At 40.9% G+C, this 20,417-nt stretch overlaps 1 protein-coding gene across 2 annotated transcripts in view; it reads left to right on the forward strand.

Moving 5' to 3' along the window:
- Positions 1 to 6: 6 nt before the first annotated feature.
- The window catches only part of SH3GL3 (SH3 domain containing GRB2 like 3, endophilin A3), a 52,037-nt gene continuing 31,626 nt past the window's right edge, over positions 7 to 20,417 (forward strand). The window contains exon 1 of one of the 2 annotated variants that reach the window (XM_026060626.1): positions 7 to 57. In XM_026060626.1, coding sequence (XP_025916411.1) covers positions 13 to 57 — 45 coding nt within the window. In that variant the 5' untranslated portion in view covers positions 7 to 12. Of the gene's footprint in view, positions 58 to 5,833; positions 5,879 to 20,417 lie in introns of those variants that run through there. The other variant, XM_026060627.1, reaches the window with a different exon arrangement.

Raw genomic sequence — 20,417 nt, forward strand, 5'->3', positions numbered from 1 at the left:
CGCGGGGCAAGCATGTCGGTGGCGGGGCTGAAGAAGCAGTTTCACAAGGCCAGTCAGGTGAGAGCGGCGGCGGTCGGGGTTGGGGTCGGGGGGTGGCTTGGCCCGGCCCGGCCCTTCGCGGAGACGCTCCGCCGGTTCCCTTCTCCCGCTCGGGGCCGAGCTCCTGCTTCCGTTCAGTCGCTAACGCCCGGTTTGGCTGCCGCTGTGCGAGGCCCGAGGGCGCGGGCTGCGGGGGGCTGGCTGCCCTCACGGAGCGCGTGGCCTCGCGCTCCCCCAACTCCTGGCTCCTCTGGGGAGCTGCCCGGCGACGACCCCCCGGGACAGCGGCGCGTCCCGCGGGGCCACCTGCCTCCAGCGCCCCGCTCGGGGCTCCCGGGCGCACCTGGCCGCCCCCGGCTCGTCCGCCGCCGCCGGGGGGTGACCTGGCCGCCGCGCCCGGGCCCGGCGCTGGGCGGGAGCGCGGGGACGCGGGACCCGGCGCGGGGGCCTCGGAGCCGCTGCTCGCCTGCTGCGGGCCGCGGGGATGCGCGGTTGTGTGCGCTCCCGTTAGCGATAACGGCAGTGCTGGAACCGGTGCCCGTAACCTCGTCGGTCAGGCTGGACGACCGCTCCTTCCTGCTGGGAGCGGGAGAAATAAAAGGCTCGTCCACGGCTTGGCCGTCACCTGTCTGCGTCGCCCTGCGGGTGCTCGGCTGGTGAGCAACCCGCGTGCGGAGTGCGCGGTTTAGGGAAGCTAAATGTTTTTATCTAATGTTCGTTTTCGGCAGTTTTATTTCTTTCATGTCACGCAGTAACCTTGCAAAATGTCATGGACCTGTATCCTTTAGCCAGCTTTGATTGTCTCTTTGGGAAAATAAGGGACTTCCTAGGTAAACAAATCCAAGGGCATCTTATGAACCATTTTGGCTTGTTCTGCACCTGACTTACGGTGGTAGTTGCAATGCAGCCTCTGCTGCGGCGAGTCTGTAACTCAGGAAGCGGAAGGTGTTTGACTGAGGAAGTCAGAGGTAACCACAACAAGTACTTTCTAGTCTAGACACTAGTAACGTTATATTGCAAGCTGCTTAATCCTGCCCAGTGATCAGTGAGAATATATTGAAATGGGCTATACGTTTGTGGAAGTGCTGTGGTGCAACTTCCACTGTTCGTTGCAGTAAGAAGCCAGGAGGCATGACGCGGAGAATGTTTTTCATCCCAGGGTGGGCCAAAGGTAAGGTTTCCATTTATTTTTGAATACAGGACTGAGCACAGACTCTGAAGGAAGCTGACTGAAGAAGTCCCTCTCTTTAGGGAAAGAAATATTGTTTAGTGGGAAATTCACATGCAGGAAAAAGCAGACTTTGAAATTTGGATTTTTTTTTTTCCAGTGATTGAGGGTCACAAGACGCTTCTTAAGGGTTCATTCTGGAAGAATTCAGCAGATAAGGTGTTGGGCAAAGTAGTAGCTGGAAAAATGAATAAAAGAAATAACATATATGTATACATTTGATCAAAACATCCAGGTTTGAATAAGTGATCTACCCTCTCTGACCGCCGTTAGTTCCCTCAGTGATGCATTCGTGCCTATACGTATAACAGTACATACTAAACAAGTGTGGAAAGCGGCAAAAATAAAGTAGGGTAATAAGGGCATATACAAAATGGAAATATTAGCACTCCATCTTCTAGCACAATTCTTTTGCAAGCTGGTAAAACAAGCACATGCAGATATGAAAGGAGTATTTCTCAACAGGATATATTTTTTTGAACTCTAAGCACTATAGAATCACTTAAGGAACCATATCACTTTGTGTATTGAATGGATGAGAGATGCCAAGGGTATCTGTTAACAGAGGAGATAGGCATTGCTTGGGGAAGGAATGAAATTAATTCCTTGCTTTAGTGTTCCCGAAGGAGAATGGGGGCAGATGACAAAAACTGGCAAATTTCCCGGAGGACGGTGAGGAATACTGAAGGGAGTGAGGATTGTGCCAGGACACATGATTAAAGAATGAGAATAATATTTGAAGGCTGACAGACCCTCAAGACAAAAAATCTCAAGAATGAAGCAAGTGGGATAAGAGAATCTGTATTTACCAAATTCATTCAGAAATGTGAATAAGTATCAAGGAAGTGACAAGATCCCAGTATTTTCAAAAGATACTATTTCTGTGCTGAAACAGACTTTCTGTTCAGCTGAAATAACCACACTTCTATCTGAAATATATAGAGTAGCTCCATTTGTTTCATTTGTGACTTTCTAACTGAACCACTTACCTGTTGTTGGGGCCGGAACATACCACTTTAGACCTTTTTTTTTGTCCCCCACCCCCCGCTCTTCTGTTTAGCCTGCATCTTCTCTGTGTCTTTATGTGCAGCTCTTGGGTTAACTTGTTGTAATTGCCTTTGTCAGTAGGGTTAAATTCTAAGTTTAGAGATTCCAGGAAAAAAGTAAACTACTACGGGTTTATTTATGTGATTGAGGTTTATTCCTTTATTCCTTCTGTAATCTTTGTCCGATGCATGTCAACTTAGTTTATCTAAAGTTACAGTTAAGTAAATAAGCATGTGCTTTACCAAAAGATCAGTGGTTAACTTTTTATAGCTTTTTAAAGCCATTGCCAAAATTTGAGCATGACACGCTATTGCTTTTTTGATTGGTATAGGGGAAGAAGTCACCATGTCTCTACATCTGTAATCCATGAATTCATGATATATTTTCTTGATGGTCTTCTCCTGGAATTTTTGTACTAATTGTATTTCTTCCACTGAAAATAGCACATGTACATAGCTTTTCATGTAAGTGCCTGCTTGATAGTGAGGTTCTGATGGCAGCTCTGAGTCATGAGCATCTGTTGGAATTACTGCTGTGAATTCAGCACTCCAGAGTGACGTTTTAGCTGTGTCTTTATGCGTTCTGGTATCTTGAGGGGAAATCCTACTCCACTGTACCAATCTGTAACCTGGTGAGAGCTTCCGCTGGCGACACAGAGCTTGCAGATATGCAGCCTTGCTTTGGGGCACAGATCGTAGGCTTTGGGGAAGCTAGGAACTTCTTTCCTATGCTGCTTAGGCTAAATCTAATTTCAAATGCTCAAGTGGACTGGAATGAGGACCACTTTCCTTCTGTCCACTTACAATCAGTGGTCCTCCCCTGGATAATAACTAGTTTGACTAATGAAATACCTAGCAGAAGCCTTGCAGCAGCGGATCACCTCCTGCTGGTTGGTAAGGGAGGGCAGGCTGTTTCTCAGACCTAACTCATGCAAGAGTCTCATGGAATTCATTTTTTTTCTTTTCTTTTTTTCTTTTTTTACAAATAGTTTTTTTATTATTATTATTAGCCTTCAGGAAGCTCTGCCCTTGATGAAAATTTGCCTCCTGTCACTTTCAGCCTCTGTATCTTATCTGTTTTCCTGTTTTCAGTCTGAAATGTTTTGATGTAAGTAGGTGTATTTCTGCTTATTGTTTTTTGCAGCCCTTGTTCTGGTGGTGGTTTTGCGTGYGGGATAACCCGGATGGTGGGAGGACTATATCTTCTGATGCATACTAGGAGTATTTTTAGACTGGTGTTTCTGTTTAGGAAAGCAGTAAGCATGGAGAGTGAATATTTGTAGTGCTGTAAAACGGCAGCCAGGCCAGTATCTCAGAGTAAAGATACGTGATTTGAGATTTTCAGAGTAGTCAGAGGCATGTGAGTTGAGAGCCTGCCTCCCTTAGGATGCTTTGAAAGCTCAGCCATGATGCTGCCTGTCTTAGGAAATCTACTTTTGACTTTTGACCTTGAGTTCACATATTTTGTGCCTGCTTTTTTTGTTTTTTTTTTTTGTTTTTTTTTTAATGTCTCTATGTAACATCAGTCTTTGTATCAACAGCCTATTCAAAGTATATTTCTTAGCTTTAGCTTATCAAAGATTGTGGAAATTACTACTTTTCTGAGCAACACGTGGCTGCCAATTATTGTGAATATCCTATTTATAATGTAGGCATCGACAGCTATGGTCAGCCTGTGCAGATTGTTTTCCTGAACCTTCCTCTAGAGCCAATGAAGAAAGAGAGGCTCCAAGAGAATGTGAATCAGGAGCTGACTCTATTGTCTATAGAGCCTAAGGGCGAACAGATTTTTCTAAGCAAAACTTGTTATGAATTAATTTTTTTGCCTTTTGAAAATGGTTTAACTTAATGTAAAAAGTATATGCTCTATGATCTTGTCTCTTATATGTCCTGAATAACACTTGTCTTTTCAAGTCATGAATCTGTTTGTAGCAAAAAGTTAAAAAAAAAAAATCAATAGAAAAAGGCCTTCAAGAACACTGCTGTTGCCAGCAGCTGCAAGGATGCTTGTTCTTCCAGGTTTTTGCTCTAACTACATTGATTTATGTGGCGTTTCAATCCAATCTCTTAGATTGAAAACCAAATCAGAATGAAGACCTTCTTATTCCCCTGGCAGAATAACTCTTGGTGGTAATTTTTTTTCCTGCCCATTTTTCTTTTCCATATATATTCTAGATGAATGGTATTAGCCTGGGCATAATATTTAAGCCTTTTAAAAGTCCATGTTGGCATTGGGTTAATGCACAAGAAAGCTTTATTTATACACGTTTGCTAGCAAACAAACTTGAAGGACCTTGGTAAATTCAGGAAGAGACAAAATTTGTACRAATGAAACCTGAACTTGCCACTGAGACCTGAAAAGAAACTCTTTACTGACCAGTACTTGTGAATATATTTCCATCCTATGGTGGTAAGCTGTCACCTTGCAGTCTGTCAGAGACACTGTCTTCCACATCCAACCTGATTTGGGCAGGATGAGTTCAAGACCTGAGTAGAGACCTTCTATCCTGTTCCTCATTTTTGTTACATAATTTGATGTACTCTTTTTTTGGAAATCGGTTAGAACTGTAGGGTTAAAACAGTGGAGAAAAGAAGTTTATCCTTCAGTCTGTTGTCTGAACTGTTTTTGAATGGATAATTACAATTAATATACATGTTTCAGAAAGAATAAAAGACCCTCAACCACTGGCAAGGACAAAAAATAACATTCTTCTGTCCTACGCATCTATATGTATAGAGATCTAATTTGACAGTGCTTACAGCATTTGTTCATCTTTATCTGTGTCAGATGGTACGTGGCTGGATACACTTCTTATGTAATCCAATAATTATAAAACTACAATGTAGGTGTTTCACTGATCATCTTAAATTCCTAAGGTGATGTGGGGAGAGACTGGTTTGTGTAATTTTTTGAGACTTGTTACTATTTGGTTTTGGATTTATTTTTTTTAACTTCTGGAGAAATTTGTTCTTGCAAAATGAGAAGTCCTTGTTTTGCACTTTTTTTTCAAAGCAAGATTATTAATTTAAGGGGAAAGGCATTCCTGTGGCAAAGATCAGGCGTGGATTTGGTATGCAGGAGGGTGGGTACACTATGGGGACAGTAATCTGCATTTCATCCTTCTTCCTTTGGTGTTACTAAAGGTGGCTTGCTTCCCGTGGGCAAAGTGGCCTACTCTGGGTTGTGCAGCCACCCTGCTGAAACCGCAGCTTGCTTCCCAGGGTCAGAGCGCTGATGGGTGGGAAATAGAGAGGCAGTGCCCAGTGGCACAAAGCTTGTTTAGAGTATCAAAATATATCTAGTAACGTTGGGAGAAGAGCAGAAACTAACTCYCTGGATTTAGGATTGCAGTTATACTGACAACTGTATTTATCGCGTGCGGAGTAACCTGCCAGTACAGCATGACTGCAGAGAGAAGGAACTTTGAGATTTCCAGTCTCCAGCCAGCATGCAAGTTAACAGATGAGCAGTTATACGTCTCTGCAACCTCTGACAATACAGCTCTCAGAGCTTGCAATAGATGGATCATCAACCCTGCAAGCTGAGCAGCTAGCACTGATGCAGGTACAGTTTGGAAGGAGGTTTGTTATGTTTTATTCATGAAATACTTGTATATAAAAATCCCAATAGCATTGCAATAGAAAATAGTGCAGCATAAGGGAATGGAAGCTGAACTTTCTCCTTGAACACGTCTCCTTTTATAGATTCTTGGCTTTGCTGTAGAGTTTTATACAGGCATCCTGAAAGTTCAGGCTAGAGCTGGCGCTCCAGCCTTAGCTCACGCTGTTGTCTGTCTGAGTCATTGCGGCACACGCTGGTAATGTATTGCAGGGCAGTCTCCCGAGAATCCTGCAGCGCCCGGGAACAAATAGACATGGGAAGCACAGCCACAGCGTTCCAGAAAGATGTTGTTATCATYTGCTGAGAGTACATTGAAATTGCCTAAATATCTTGAACACAAATTTCTACTGTGAAGTTGCATTCCAAGATGGAATTTGGGCCAGACTCTGTAACGTACATATAGAAGGACAAATTCTGCTTAGTTAAGCTGATGGAAATCTGGGGAGATTCGATGTACTATCTTTTATCTAGGCATATGCAGTGTAACTGTATAGCAGAGCAGAATCTGGTCGATAAAACCTCAGTCCAAACAGTCGCTTCCTATTAATATAATAAGAAAGTTATGTTCAGCCACACAATGTAGCTGCAGTTCAAGAACAAAGTGCAGCTGAAAAATGGAAGTGTTTTAAATTTTTTTCTGTTGTGCCATCCAAACACCAATGCTTTTTATAGACATTCATGTAATTCAGCCACTTACAAAATATGTCCCATTCTTAATAGCTTTTGCAAACAAACAAAAAACCCCAGACTTTGGCTTATAATGATATTGTTAAGAACAAACTATTTCTAGTTGTATTAATGCCGCTTTCACCTTGGTACATTATGGTAGTCTGTTCGGTACCGGGCATGTTCTCATTGCTAATGTCTCTTTCCTATTCACAGAAAGGACGCTACGGCTGGAAGGGAGTTTTATGATAAGAGTTGAAGATGCAGGTTTTAACAATGTTTTTAACAAGTCCAGTCGAAAAAGGGCTAATCAAATGTTAGATTACACCTTGAGTTCAATTTTTTAGAGCCTTAGTGTTCTATTGCTGTGTACATGTTTATATTATTAAAGTTATTAGTTATATGCATTGATGGGAGAATATATCCTTTAGTTTCCTACAGCATCTCAAATATCAGCCACTGTTTATGTGAAACAAAAATAACTTGGCCTTGCGTGCTTTCTATTCCAAAGACAATGTCGAGCCTCTGAGGAGAATTAGTTCTGTTTCTGTACTACCCTAATTAAATTACTTTTTTGATATGGTACCTGTGTTTAATGAATTGCAATGACTGCAGTGACATTAGCCCGGTTAGGACCTGAATATAAGTATCCAGGACTCAAAGGAAATCAGGAGTTTTTAAAATTTTGTTTTCTATGATTGAGATTGCTTCTGGTCTTGTGTATGCAAATTACAGATTTAAGGTAAAGGGTGGGGAAAACCTTTTTCTTTTTTTCTTTTTTCTTTGCCAAAGTAGGAAAGAAATATAATTAAAACCAATATAAACAGTCCTAAATATTAACAGCCCTTTTATCTCTGTCTCATTCACTGCGTGAGTGTTTTTTGAATGCTTCTCTTCTATTTTGTGTAAGATTTGCAGATAGTTATGAAATGTGATATAAATTTGGTGTAAGGCTTCGGTACAGGTATAATGTAATTCCACAGACTCAGAGAAACTTCTCCAGGGTTGAACGTGGTATTTTCATCTAGCTTTTCTCTGCTGTTTTTAATATCCCTCTGGGACTGGCAAGCAATGGTTTGGAAACTGGGATTTCAGATGATAATGCATTTCCCCAGCAGTGAATAAGTAAAAATCTTACTCAGTCCAGTGAGTAAGATGTGACTGGAGGTCAGAAAGTCATTGCTGTTATTGAGGATTTTGAACTTATCCTTCTTTGCAGTCCTGTTGACAGAGTTAGAAAGTGAAGTTTGGTGTCTGTGCCATCTCTGAACAGGGAGAATGCTCCAAAGGTGTGAATGCTTCCTCCTTCCTGCAGAGAAAGCAGCGCTTGCTGCTTTGGCTTCTGGGTCACAGTAGGTGTTTGCATGGTTGAGGAAAGAAGCCATGTTAAAGCAAATTGTTAATCAAAGTCTGTAACCTCATCAGTTCAGAAACAGCAGTTCCAGTCTACTGTCTAGAAATGCTTTTCAAAGAAAGTTATAAGATTTTTAAAGAAAGTAGGTTGAATTCTGCTTTTGGTGCAGGTTGCTTGGATGTGGGGTGGGGTCTTTCCTTTCCTTTCCTTTTCTTCTCTCTCTCTTTTTTTTTTTCTCCTTCTCCTCCCAGCTTCTGGGTGATAGGAAATTTCCAAGCTCAAGGTTCAACATGCCTCCCTAGATTTTGATGGATCCATCCTTCAGAAGTGTGTGCAGCTCATTTTTTTTTTTTTTTTTTTTGGTTTGCTTTTGGGAGGGACAGGACACAAACAAAACTTCTGCACTTCCCTGGTCTGTCCTACAGTTTTCTCCATGCTCAAAGAGCAGTGACATTATTTCTCAGTGGAACTCTCCCTCCCTTGTACTGTTTAAATTTCTGCTAGCATCTGTCACCAAAAAAAAAAGTTTTCCTTCCCATTAAATTAAAATATTAAGTGAACAGTAGGAAAGAGGGACAAAAAAGTGAACTGTAAACTTGGCAGGAAAGGAGTTGCAGAAATAGSTTCGTATTTGAGGAAATATGTTGCAAAAGAGACTTCCAGTTAAATTCCATATAAATGTCTTCTGTGGGTGCTTTCTCTCATCAGCAGTTATAATCTACGTGCTTTGCTCAAACTATGTATTTGCTTACTTCTTTTTAAGCTCAGTCATGCTAATTGTTCAAGTACTGTCTGAGTCCATATGCAGTAGTGATGGCTTCCTGTCCTGAAGCTCCTGCTTCCTCTGAGCCAGGTACRGGTGAACTAACCCGCAAGGGGACTAAAGGCATGAACAAAACCGAAAGCTGCTCAACTCTTGGAAACCGATGGAGCCCAGAGATGGAATGAATGTCTCATGGAAGAAATGCAAATTGTTGGTAACTTACAATAAAACTGCTCAAGAAATTCATACTCCATGACCATGATGGGTTTCCTTTCAGCAAGAGAAGCTTTTGCCATGCTCTGTGCCTTCAAAAAAGTACCAGATTTCTAAATGATTGGTGGTGGTGGGCGTGTACAGTATCAGTAGATGAGATGGAGGAGGTGCCTCCCTCTCATGCACCTTTAAGAGGCGAGATGGAGYTGAATTTGGCTACTAGTGTTTCCCTGAGGAGCATCTACACCTGATCCTTACAGGTGTGGAAGAGGACCCTGACTTGTTCAGCAGGTGAAGGTGTGCAGTTCGCAAGCCTGTTCTGCCACCCAGGTTAGGGGAAAATGTTCACTTGTATGGGGAATGTAAGTTAAATTGGCTACCTGAGTGAAAATACTGTGAAGAAAGTTGGCTATAACCTGTAAGCGATTTATTTATTTTTTTGTTTCCCACCCCTGTCTCTGACCCTTTATTTTGCCCTATTGCTTTTGCCATTCTACACATCTCTTCTTTTTAGATGTCAGTTGTCCCAACTTCACTCTGCCATTTAATACTTTCTCTTGGAGAGGTTCCTTCATTTCCTTTCCATGATATAAAACTATTTTAATTAGAGAAGGACTCCAAACTGTATTTCCTGCTATTTTAATCTCCTGAGTGTGTTTTTCTGTGGTTTCCTCATATGCTGAGAGGGAGTATAGCCTTTTACATCACTAAAATGGATCTTACATGGTTTCTACAAATTGTATATCTGTTATACTTTTCTTTTTTACACATTAGTAAATTATTTTGGGTATTTAGCCATATTAAGATACTTTATATGGTCATAAGCCATTAAGAATTTCTCCATTTAGGAGTTCTTGGTTTATAATCATGAAACTACAGCTGGTCCATCTTACCTAGGAGCTCGTGATCTGTTCAGATCAAACAGGGCAGGTGTTTGCAATGTGCTGTTCCCATTTGCAGTTAAATGCAAGGTAATTAGGCTTCAATGGCATTTTTGGATGTGACTTGTTTGTGATAGAGAAGTATTTTTCTTGTTTCCAGATTTTTTTTCTGAAGTGGGAACCAGGGACACTTTTCAACATGGTTTTAGTTCAGGCAAAAACTGTTCAACAATTTGAACTATGCCCATGTTTCTTCTGTTGCTATAATATCAATAGAATATTGAAATGCGTTGAAATTTGGAAATACCTAATACTGATAGCTGTAAACGGCTTGTCTTACCTTTCTCTGCCTCCGAAAGCTCCAGGCCCCAGTTTTGCTGTGGGTAAATGGAAGCTGATGACAGCTTCTATACTGTATATATACAAATATACTTACCTGACATCACTTAAAAGGCAAGAAGCCTGCCCGGCAGTCTCCAGTGTTCAGGTCTGGATTACTAGGCTGCTCCCCACCCCTGTATCTTCTGTTTCTTTTTTGACGTTTACTTAGTGGAAACACTCTTTAGAGCATCTTCATTAGTTATTGTCACACTCCTGAATTATGGTCGGATTAGTGTGGGATTGCAGAAAGGAAACGTTTCTGTGCGAGACTGCACCCTGCTGCAAAGAAGAAAGAGCAAGTTCAAACCGAGAAGTCTTGTGTTATTGATAGCGTTATGCCTGAGCTTGCGTGATGGATTTGTGACTTTGCGCTTAGCACCTCTTTGTCTGTCAGCACATTTGGGAAGCAGCCAGAAGACTGGTACAGATCTCACTAGCTGATGAACAAAAAGTTCGTTGATGCACAGGGAAAAAGATGCACATAAATATAGCTACTCTTGTACAAAAGTAGTGATGCTGTTGTGAATTGCTCTTTTTGGTTTACATCAAAACTAGATTTGTTAAGAAAATGAGGAAATGATTTGGCAAAAAATTGTGAAATATTATGAACTCCTCTTGCCAAGTTTTGCCAATTTCTGTGATACGATATCAAACTTATACAAAATTGGAAAAATTCTAGTTTCTGAAAAGCCTAGTTTCAGCTGGAGAAATCATTTGTGAAAAGAAAGTTTTCAGACAAAAGCATTCTAATAAGAAATTCCATAAAAACATTGATGTAAGTTTTGCAGAAAATGGAAAACCAAATGCTGTTTTTTTGGGGGGTGGGGTGGAGTGGAGAAGCATCTGTTTGTTTTACATAAATTATTTTAAGAATGAGAAATATATTTTATAAAAAAGGATTACAAATATCTAACTATCTACAGGCTAATAAGTATCTAAAGTAGGGCAAAATCTAAATAAATTATAAGGACAGAGAAGTCTGTCACACTTTACTTGTGCTACCTTGACTGATCTGATAATATACCATTATCTCTTTTGTATCAATATACTCATATTAAAAGTGTCCTTAGACCAAACACCCAAATTGTYGGCTTCTTTGGGTCTACTTTTAAATCCTAAGTCAAACTTAATGATGTTGACCTGACTCTAGAGTCATGTTGAAACTAGGTGCTCAAAATGCCCTGCAAATGAAGTCTGCAGCTATGCTAGTATTGCCAAAGCCAGGTGGAGGGAGTACTCTCTAAATAGTGTTGAGCAGTGCTGGTAACCGCTAATTTAGGACAGATATAGGAAGACTATTTGGAATACTTCTGAGCTGCAGGCAATGGGTAGTTCTTTTGGTTTAAGCTGAGTAGTGTGAATACTAAAGTTAATAGCAGGTCTAGACAAATGTATCCAATTTATTAAGCTTTAATTATTTTTAAAAAAAGTAACCTTTTCCAACATCTGAAACTGCAGATTCTAGTTTATGAGAATTGTATGTATGCTTTTGGATTGTTACTTAATTTATGATCTGAAATAGCAAATGCTTGTTAATTGCTTCACATACTGCATCTCTTAAGTCATTCATTCAGCAGATGTTGATTCGTTGTTGATGTATGCAAAACTAAATAAATTTTGATCATCACTTGGGACATGTAACATACCATGTTACATAAAGACACAATGGAGTGTCTTTATATAAACACTTTGGCAGGTATGAAGCATTAAAACTAATTCTATTAATGCATTTTATTATTCCAGCAAGTGACTTTAATTACACTGTCTGTCCAAACTTACTGTTCTAAATTGGTGCAAAAGAAAATTCAACTTTTGTCAACTTGCAAGTTGTTTTCTAAATTAGAGTGACTTAGGTGTATAAAAATTGCAAGTGTTGGTGTGCCAGTTATAACTACTAATTAGAAAATACTGCTGTGCAAAAGTCGCATGTAATTGTTTTCCTCTTCTAGTATTCCTRGAAGCTTTCATGTGTCAATGTATTTCAATTAATGCAGTTATAAAGATGCATTCAGTGCATTCACAAGAATTGCTCAAAATAAAGTTCAAATGTTATCAAGAAGCATGAATTGCTGTATTTCTGTAATCAAAAAGTAACTGTAAAATGAAATAAGTACTGCAAGCATTGTTGGAACACATGTCGATCAGATTTAATTTATTTAAGTCATTCTGCATGGCACATCTTAAATGGTTTGTGTAAAGGCAAACCTTACTTTTCTTTGTACTTCTCTTTCCAGGCAGCTGTTTTGAATTTTGGAAGACTCTCTGGGATTTTGTATACTATGTAACTTAGAGTAGCATTATTAATAATGAAAACATTTCTGTGTGTATATTCTTAATTATCATATAATTTGGTCAAGGTTTAAAAGGCCAGAGCTACTGCTTCGCTGGGCATGAAGAATGCAAGAATTGGGATGTTTTCATTACAAATGAGTTTGTAAGTGATTGAGATCTGCCCTTCAGTGATCTCTTAGCTGTGGTTAAAGGTTCCTGTTTCCTGCTACTAATGAATGCACAGCCTTTTTGTAGGAATTTCTTGCTACGAAACCATGCCTCGGGCCATAGAGGGGGACACAGGGCCTTTTGACCGTATTCGCAGTAGTGCTTCAGAGCTGGCTGGGGATTTCTGTGTTGTAGATTATACCTAGAAGAGCAAATTTTTCCAGCTTTCCCTGTCAATCTGTTTAAAGGTAGAATTTGCTGAAATTAGTTAACAATGCAATACAGATAGTGGTGCATGCAGGCTGCTGGTCTGTCCCCGTGGGTGCAGTCGGGGCGTGCTTCTCCCCTGCTGCTCTTGCTGCTCGGAAGAGCTGCGCCGCGTGGAGGCTCGGGACAGCGCACATCGCACTCGGACATGTGGGCTGGGAAACTGTTACACGCAATACCACAAACTGAAATGCATTTGGGGCCAGGGCAAAGTGAGGCCACTTAAAACCCATAGTGCGTTTTGGAAAGGAGTTTTAAAAAAAAAAGGGGGGCAAAATGACTTCATCTCTAGACCAGTCACAGTGAGAGATTTGAGCAGTCAGTGATCTCTTGGTCCCAGGCTAATTTAAGTCTTATTTACCCAAATCTGTAAGCTTTGAGCTGAAAACTGTAAATCAATGTTAAAAATGCCTGTATTTTGTGCATGGTTATTTCTCTCGTGGTTGCTCTCAGCAATGGAACTGTAGTAGTGCTTAAAAACACTTGCCAGGTTAATCTCTAAGACCCAAATTGACTGTTTGTGGTGTTGAATGTGTAATGAGATAGCTCTGACTTCAGTGAAGATGATAAGAATTTATTCTGACTTTACAGAAAGCAGAATTAGGTCAGCCCAAAAATTGTAAGTAAAAACCGCTGGCTTTTTCCTAGCCCTTACTTTGTGACAGTGCTGTCTGACAGCAGTCGTCAATAAGCGATTTTTAGTCTTGCATATGGGCACTGAGGATGTGCTCTAAGGCACAAAGTCAGGAAGAGGTGTTAGATGCTCACTGTCCTGATAAGCAGGCCCAACATGTTCAGCTTAAAAAAAGGAATTTTTTTTATGATTATGTTGAACTGCAGTTTTAGACCACAGCTGATCTTTAAATGGCTTTTCAGTAAAGCTATCAGATAAGTAGAAATCTCTGGTCATAGAAAATGCAGGAGGGTGACTGGATTTTCATGAATTACGCAGTGCAGTTGAATGTTCTCAAGAATAAAAAGTGATTTACATGTTTTAAGAATTTTAATTGCCCATTCTGCACATGCAAGCTGTGATTTGTATTGACTAATCTCTCTTGTTTGAAGATCTAGGATTTTATTTTATTGTTTGAAATAATGCGTAAAGTAATGTATGTTACTTTAGCAGAAAAGTGTGGCAACTGAGCATTCCTTAACAGTTCTTGTAGGCTCAGTGTTCATACTGGACCTGGCTACAGGGTAATATATCGGACTTTGGTTCCATAAAGCCCTGGAATATCTGCCCAAATTTAAACACATGTATAGCTCTGGGGTTGTTTCTGTGCTGCAAGTTGGTTAGGCTCCCTCCTCAGTTCAGGCCTGTATTATAATTGGTGAATATTTAATGTTAGCTTTTGAGGGAGCCACAGGGAGCCATCTCACCCTAATAAACTAGGCTAGTTTAGCCCTGAGAAAAGAACGAAGGATCCATTTTTCTGGGGTTCATTCCCAGACATTATGTTGGAACTGGCCCGATAATGCTCTGTGAACGTTAAGTGCAATAGATTCCTTTCAGGAGCGATGAATCGGAGCGGTACGCTCTTCCAGCGCTATGACTGATAATATGCCAACATTTGCTAGAAAAAGGCAAAGCATAGATTTTTCACTAGATCGAGTGGGAATTATTAGATGACATACAGAGAGGTCAGAAATGAGAAGGTATGCATGGATAAGGTAATGTAAAGCTCACTTAATTTAGGACGGGGGGGGGCGTTAAAGAAGTCAGACTAGCAAAGTGGGTAGCTAGATTGGTTTTGTACCCATATTTTCCCCGCTGTGTATGCAAGTACTATGTTTATGGAATCAGCTTAAACTGGATTCCATCCGCCTGAAGATGCAGTTGCATGGCAACTTGTATCAGCCTAAATCTAGGCCATCGTAGCCTCGCGCTACCCCCACAATGAATTGCTGCCCACTTCCTTGAGTCAGCTCTGAACACGGGTGTGATCACACAGGGAGCTGATACAGGCACCTGATCCAGCTGAGATCTAACCCAGCTAAAATATGCGACCAGCTTTCAGGTGGATTAAGGCAGTGAAGCAGCTCACTGTGTAGTCACAGGAGAGCCTGCGCCAGTGCAAGAAAGTGGTGGGAATGTCTCGCCAGGGATGAAAAGAGTTTAGAGCAGACTAAGCAGCTGTGGAAAAATACGTTAATGAATATTTGAATGTTTTGTTCACATTCAGAGTAGAATAAACTAAGTTGGGTAAGTGACTTGTATCTTGTAGTTTGAAGCTCTGCGTGATGAGCAACGGGAGCTCTCCTACCCGTTCCTCCTGGTTTTAGTGAGAGGATCACAACTATAATTATGTGAGGGCAAACAAAGCAGACAAAGATCTATCCATACTCCACCAAGCCCATAGTCCAAACAGGGCAAATGAGCGGCTTGTGTAAAATGGTGGCCAGCACAGATGCAGGTAAAAGGGACTCTCCTAGGGAAAGCACCTTAACGCGTTTAATCCATAAAGCCCTTAAGCGATAGGGGTTATGCTCTGAAATCYGTGACAGTCTTGTGTCTGACTTCAGTGAACAACGGAGAAGGCTGTTGAAGGAATGGGAAAAACAACGATGTTACCTGACTGGACAAAAGAGGGAGCTTGTATCAGCTGTCAGGTATTGGGGGAAGGAAGCTCTGCTCAATTAGAGTAAGGACTAGTGTGAGAAATGAGATAGAGCAGAGATACAAGTTAGAGTAAAGTTGTAAAAGGACTTTAGAGGTAACAAGAGGCAATGTGACCAGCCAAAATACGTGTGGTATAACGTTTCCATATACAGCCCCCTGCTCACCTTGTTTTCCTCAAGCAGGTTTGTGCGGACTCTCTCTAACCCAGTAAGTGGTATGCACACAGCCATTGAGCACATAATCCCCCAAGGCAACTAGTGTTGTCTTCTTTACTAGCAATAAGTGCACTTCAACAGTATCATGCATATTTCTAAACCCAAACTTAGACTGTCCACTGATCGCGTGAGAAATGGAGGCAATTGCTCAATCAATATTGAGGCTGCCTGGGGAGAAGAGTGCACCTTCTCTCACCTTCTCATAAGGGACTGCTTCAACAATTACTTKTTAGCATTTGTAAAAGCAATCTTTAAATTCACTCATGAGAGACATTTAATGTAGAAACAGCTTAGAGCGAGCATGAGTTGGAGAGACTACAAAGAAAATACGAAGGTCCTTGTGTTACTTGGAAAGGAAGCATGTAAAGGAAGTTATTTTCTTTAAAGTTTTAAGGATTTTTTTTTTTAATCACATAATCACCTTTTCTTGTCTTCTCAGTGGACATCTATCAGTATGTCAAAAGGGAGCCACACTTAGCTTCTAAATACAGAGAACATCTTTAGAAGGAGGGATTGTTTTAAGGCCAAAGCATGACTGTATTGCCGCCAAGTGAATTCTTGCACCAGGAGGTTGTGGAGGGAGGAAGACGTGCTAATGTGATAACACCCAGAGGAACCCACTCTCTGTGTAACTTGTCACTTGGCTCTAGTTTGTGGGGAGGAAGGGGGAAGAAACATTGCACAATTGTTCAACCTTAAGCAAGACACTAAAGCGGAAGGGGGAAGCTGTGCTGGCAGGGCATGTACCCAGCACTGGGGCTTGTTGCTTGTCCCGTGTCACCCTGCGGGAGGACCTGCCTCTGCACCATGCACCTACGACCACCTCTTCTGTGCTGGTGCTAGGGCACCTGCTGTGCCAGTATGCTCTGGCTGCATAAGTGAGTGTCAAACAAGTCAGAGTTAGGAGTAAAAATCCCCAAATTTTACTTTTTAAAGAAACTCAAAATGTTTTGTATGTCAGATGTTTGGAACTAAGTGAGGAGTCAGTGAAATTGGAAAAGGGAGAGGGAAAGATTAGCTAAAGATTTTTTTGATGGCCCTTCTTCCCCCTGCTCCCCAAAAAAGAGCAGTTAGTTTGAGATTCAAGTGAATATCCTGTGATAGTCTCTTAGTTGGAAGGAACCTCTAGAGGTCATCTAGTCCAGCCTCCTGCTCAAAATACAATTATAATTATTTAATCCTGTCAACCCAACCCAACATTACTGAGCACTTGCCTGCTTGTATGAGCTTTGGTCTCTGTATTAGACTTCTTTATATATATGGCTTTCAAAAGCTCTGTACATATTACTGGAAATGAAGATACATTTTCTTTAATGATTCTTCAAAGCAAATGGAACGGATGTTTCTGTTATCTAAATGAAAGTTCAGTCTCTAGTAAGTGGATGTTTAAAAGACAACACAAACATTCATAAAAGTACAAAATGTGTCTTAGCTCCTCTTCTTTTCCATAGCTTGTTGCCAAACCTTTTAGGGGCAAAATAATAGGCTGCAGCTCAGAAGTGTTCACTACTGTTCAGGAGGAGAAACAGTGATTCCAAACCACCTTGTTGGTGACTTCTGCTCCTGAAACCATCCCAGTTCTGGAAGTCATGGATAAGCTCCTTAAAAACAACAACAAACCCCCCCCCCAACCAAACAACAAAAAAACCCATAAGCTTTTATCCCTTCTGGCTATTACCTATCTGGGAATAAGAGGCGGTAGGAACCGTAAAGGCTCCTTTGATTTCTCTGGGGTTACCATGCTCTGGAGACCTCTACCATTGCTGTGCTGGCTTGGTTTCGTGTCAGGCCTGCAGTACCCATATTTGTACAGCGTATCCCATTCCAGCTACATTATGGAATTGCTAGAGGACTTGGAGGTATGTTGGATATGGGAAATAATACATTGTCAGCTGATGGTGAGCCTKTATACTAGTATCTTTAGCATATGTTCAATTCCATAAGCAGCAAGATTTTAACAGATTAAGGAACGATATTTTAGATTTCAAGAAAGAAATTTTAAGAAAAGGATGATTCTGTTTGTGTGGAGCACTGTGATTTCCTGTGTGTCATTGTTTTTGGCTAGATGAAATCTCAGGTCAATGAAGTTGGTTGAGTTTTTGCCACAGATTTCAGTGTGATCAGGATTTCTCATTAAACAACACTTGTCTTCTCTTCTTAAAAGTAGACAGTCTTGCATCTCACCCTGTATTACAACCACAGAGTCTTAGGTAGGCATTCAGAGAGAATAATATGTCTACATCTAAGAATTCAAGTAGGTCAGTTTAATTTATTGCATTTGAATTCTTAGCCAGACATTTTTCCTTTTGAGTTATGTACAATAATAATTACTTTCAATTTGCTGATTTATAAACGCATGTGTAGGCATCAGTATTGAGTTCTTTGGGAAACACAGTGGAGATCTGTCAGGGAAGTGTTCAAGGTTTTGGAATACAAAGTAGTTTTTGTTGTGCAATGCATGTGCTAAAGAATAGCTTTAGCAGTCAAGTTTGACTAAAATGCCCAGTAATGCTGTGACGTGTCACTGCCTGGTGCGAAATGACTCACTCTCTATGGAAATGCAAAATCGCATTATATAGTCCAGAGTCTTGTACTTTATTCATATATGGACAAAAATTTCCTTTGTCTATGATACTAAGTTTCAATAGCTGCATGTGTTTAATCTAAGCTCACAGTCACCATGCTGAGGATTGCTATATACAACTTCTCATGCAAACTGTCTTGTTTAATTTCTGTATTTGCCTCTGTTTTTCACAGGTTCAGTATCTTACTCTCTCCTTTTCTGCTGCTATTGATGTGATTGAGGGTGGGGTATGCCTGTTTTCTTATGCGAAGAAGTACTGGCCTCAGACCTGCATTAATTTGAGCTTGTCCAGAACTGCTTCTTTTGTTCTGTCTAAACAGTTGCAATGACTGGGAAAGGTCATTTGATGCTGCTTTGAAGGATCGTAGCCAAAAGTCATGAAAGGGCAGTCTGAGACCTTTCTGTGCAGAGGTCTGGAACGTGGTTGACGAAAGCATGAGTGATAGGTATGGAGCTGGGTGGTTTAAACAACAGCATGGAAATGAGGGCTTTATTTTGGAATGGGATTTTGCTCTCTGGAAGGGGGATGGATWTTGCCACATGTAAGTTGAACATGTAAGTTGGAATTGCTGGTCTCCTTCCTGCAACAGGGAGTGGGAGTGATGTGGAAATCCTGAAGCACTGTGGGTTTACAATGGGATGGACTCAGTTTCTGGAAGCTACATCTCGGGGCTTTTGCTGTCTCTGAAGTTCGGTAGCTGCCAAGAGCATCAAGAATAAAAGCACTGTGGTTAAGAAATCCCTATGTGACGCCTGCATTGCTTGCTTTTTCATCCCGCTGACATGGTCAAACAGCTAAAGCTAAAATGCCCAGAGTTAGTGGGGGAACTCTGAGCAAGCCCATCTACGTATCTGAGAAGGATGTTGATACTGATACTGATTTCAGGTTTAAAGCATTTGAAATGGTGGTTCATCATGTCCAGAGAAAAGACTTCACATCAGAACGTGCCTTAGAAATGTAGAGCTAGAAGCAATGGCTATGCCCAGGTTCAGTGTGGTTAAAGCCTATGGGACCCAAAGACAAAGTCCATCAGCAGGACAATAGTATTGCTACAGCTATTGTCTGGACCAGTTAATAACAAGTTCCCTTAATCTTTGGGTGGTCCAGCTCTTTTGTGAGGGACTGTTTGATGATGTGACTTCAGTCAGGTTTGGACAGCAGGATTTAGCTTACAGCTTTGCTCTCTATGAGTGCTTGGATTTCTTCCGCTATCATTTAAAGCGTGCGTCGAGGGATTTGTTCTTTAGCTTAATGTTGGCATGCAAGTCTGTTCTTCCTTCTAACCACTAAATTTCATCCTTAATCCCATGGCTGAGTATTGGAGAAGAAAAAAGTCTGGAGTGGAAAGAAAAATAGAATTGTGTTTGAGCTGTGAATTGTTCTTTATTGGAGTTTAATGTCCAGCACAGTGTCTCAGCGTCCAGTTGAGATGTTGTGCTAGTTCTCTGTTGTTGGAATCAAGTTCTGCTTGGTGACAGCTGCTCTTTTTTCCTTTAAATGTACAACGCATCTCTTTTCACAGTATTCAGCAGCTAGTGTTTAAGCTCTGTGCTAATGCTTAAAAAGAAGAAAGAATGCATGTAATTAGGAAGCTGAGAAAGCCTCTACATGTTTTGGGAAAGAAAGAAAAGCTTTTACAACTTCAGTTAAGGGTCTTGCCAAAATTATCTAGTTATCATTACTGATTGCTTAATATTTTCTGTCAAAGCAGCTTGGTAAAGGAAATTATCTTAAACAAGTACTGTGTATGTTGTAGGAGAAAACACTTAGCCTTTCAGGTTTAGAGGTGACAGACTATGTTCCTTTAACCATTTCCTGCTAGAATAATACTACATGTTCTGCATGTTTCCAGCCCCTGGCTAGTAATCTCATCTCACAGAGCTTTAGGGTCTGACCTTCTGGAGCTTAAATCAAAGTGTTTTGCTGCTTGTCCTGAAGGCAGGAGGAGACTCTAGTGCCGTTTCAAAGTGAAAGGATTTAATACATGCTGATGGCATTTTGTCTAAGTGACTGATTTCTAATTGGAGTCCTTTACACTTGTAGGTGATTTAGACCTCATGGAATATTGCTTTTTCTTGAGCCTACCATTACAGAAACT

This window comes from Apteryx rowi, unplaced genomic scaffold, assembly GCF_003343035.1.
Source record: "Apteryx rowi isolate R43461 unplaced genomic scaffold, aptRow1 scaffold_17, whole genome shotgun sequence".
NCBI lineage: Eukaryota > Metazoa > Chordata > Aves > Apterygiformes > Apterygidae > Apteryx > Apteryx rowi.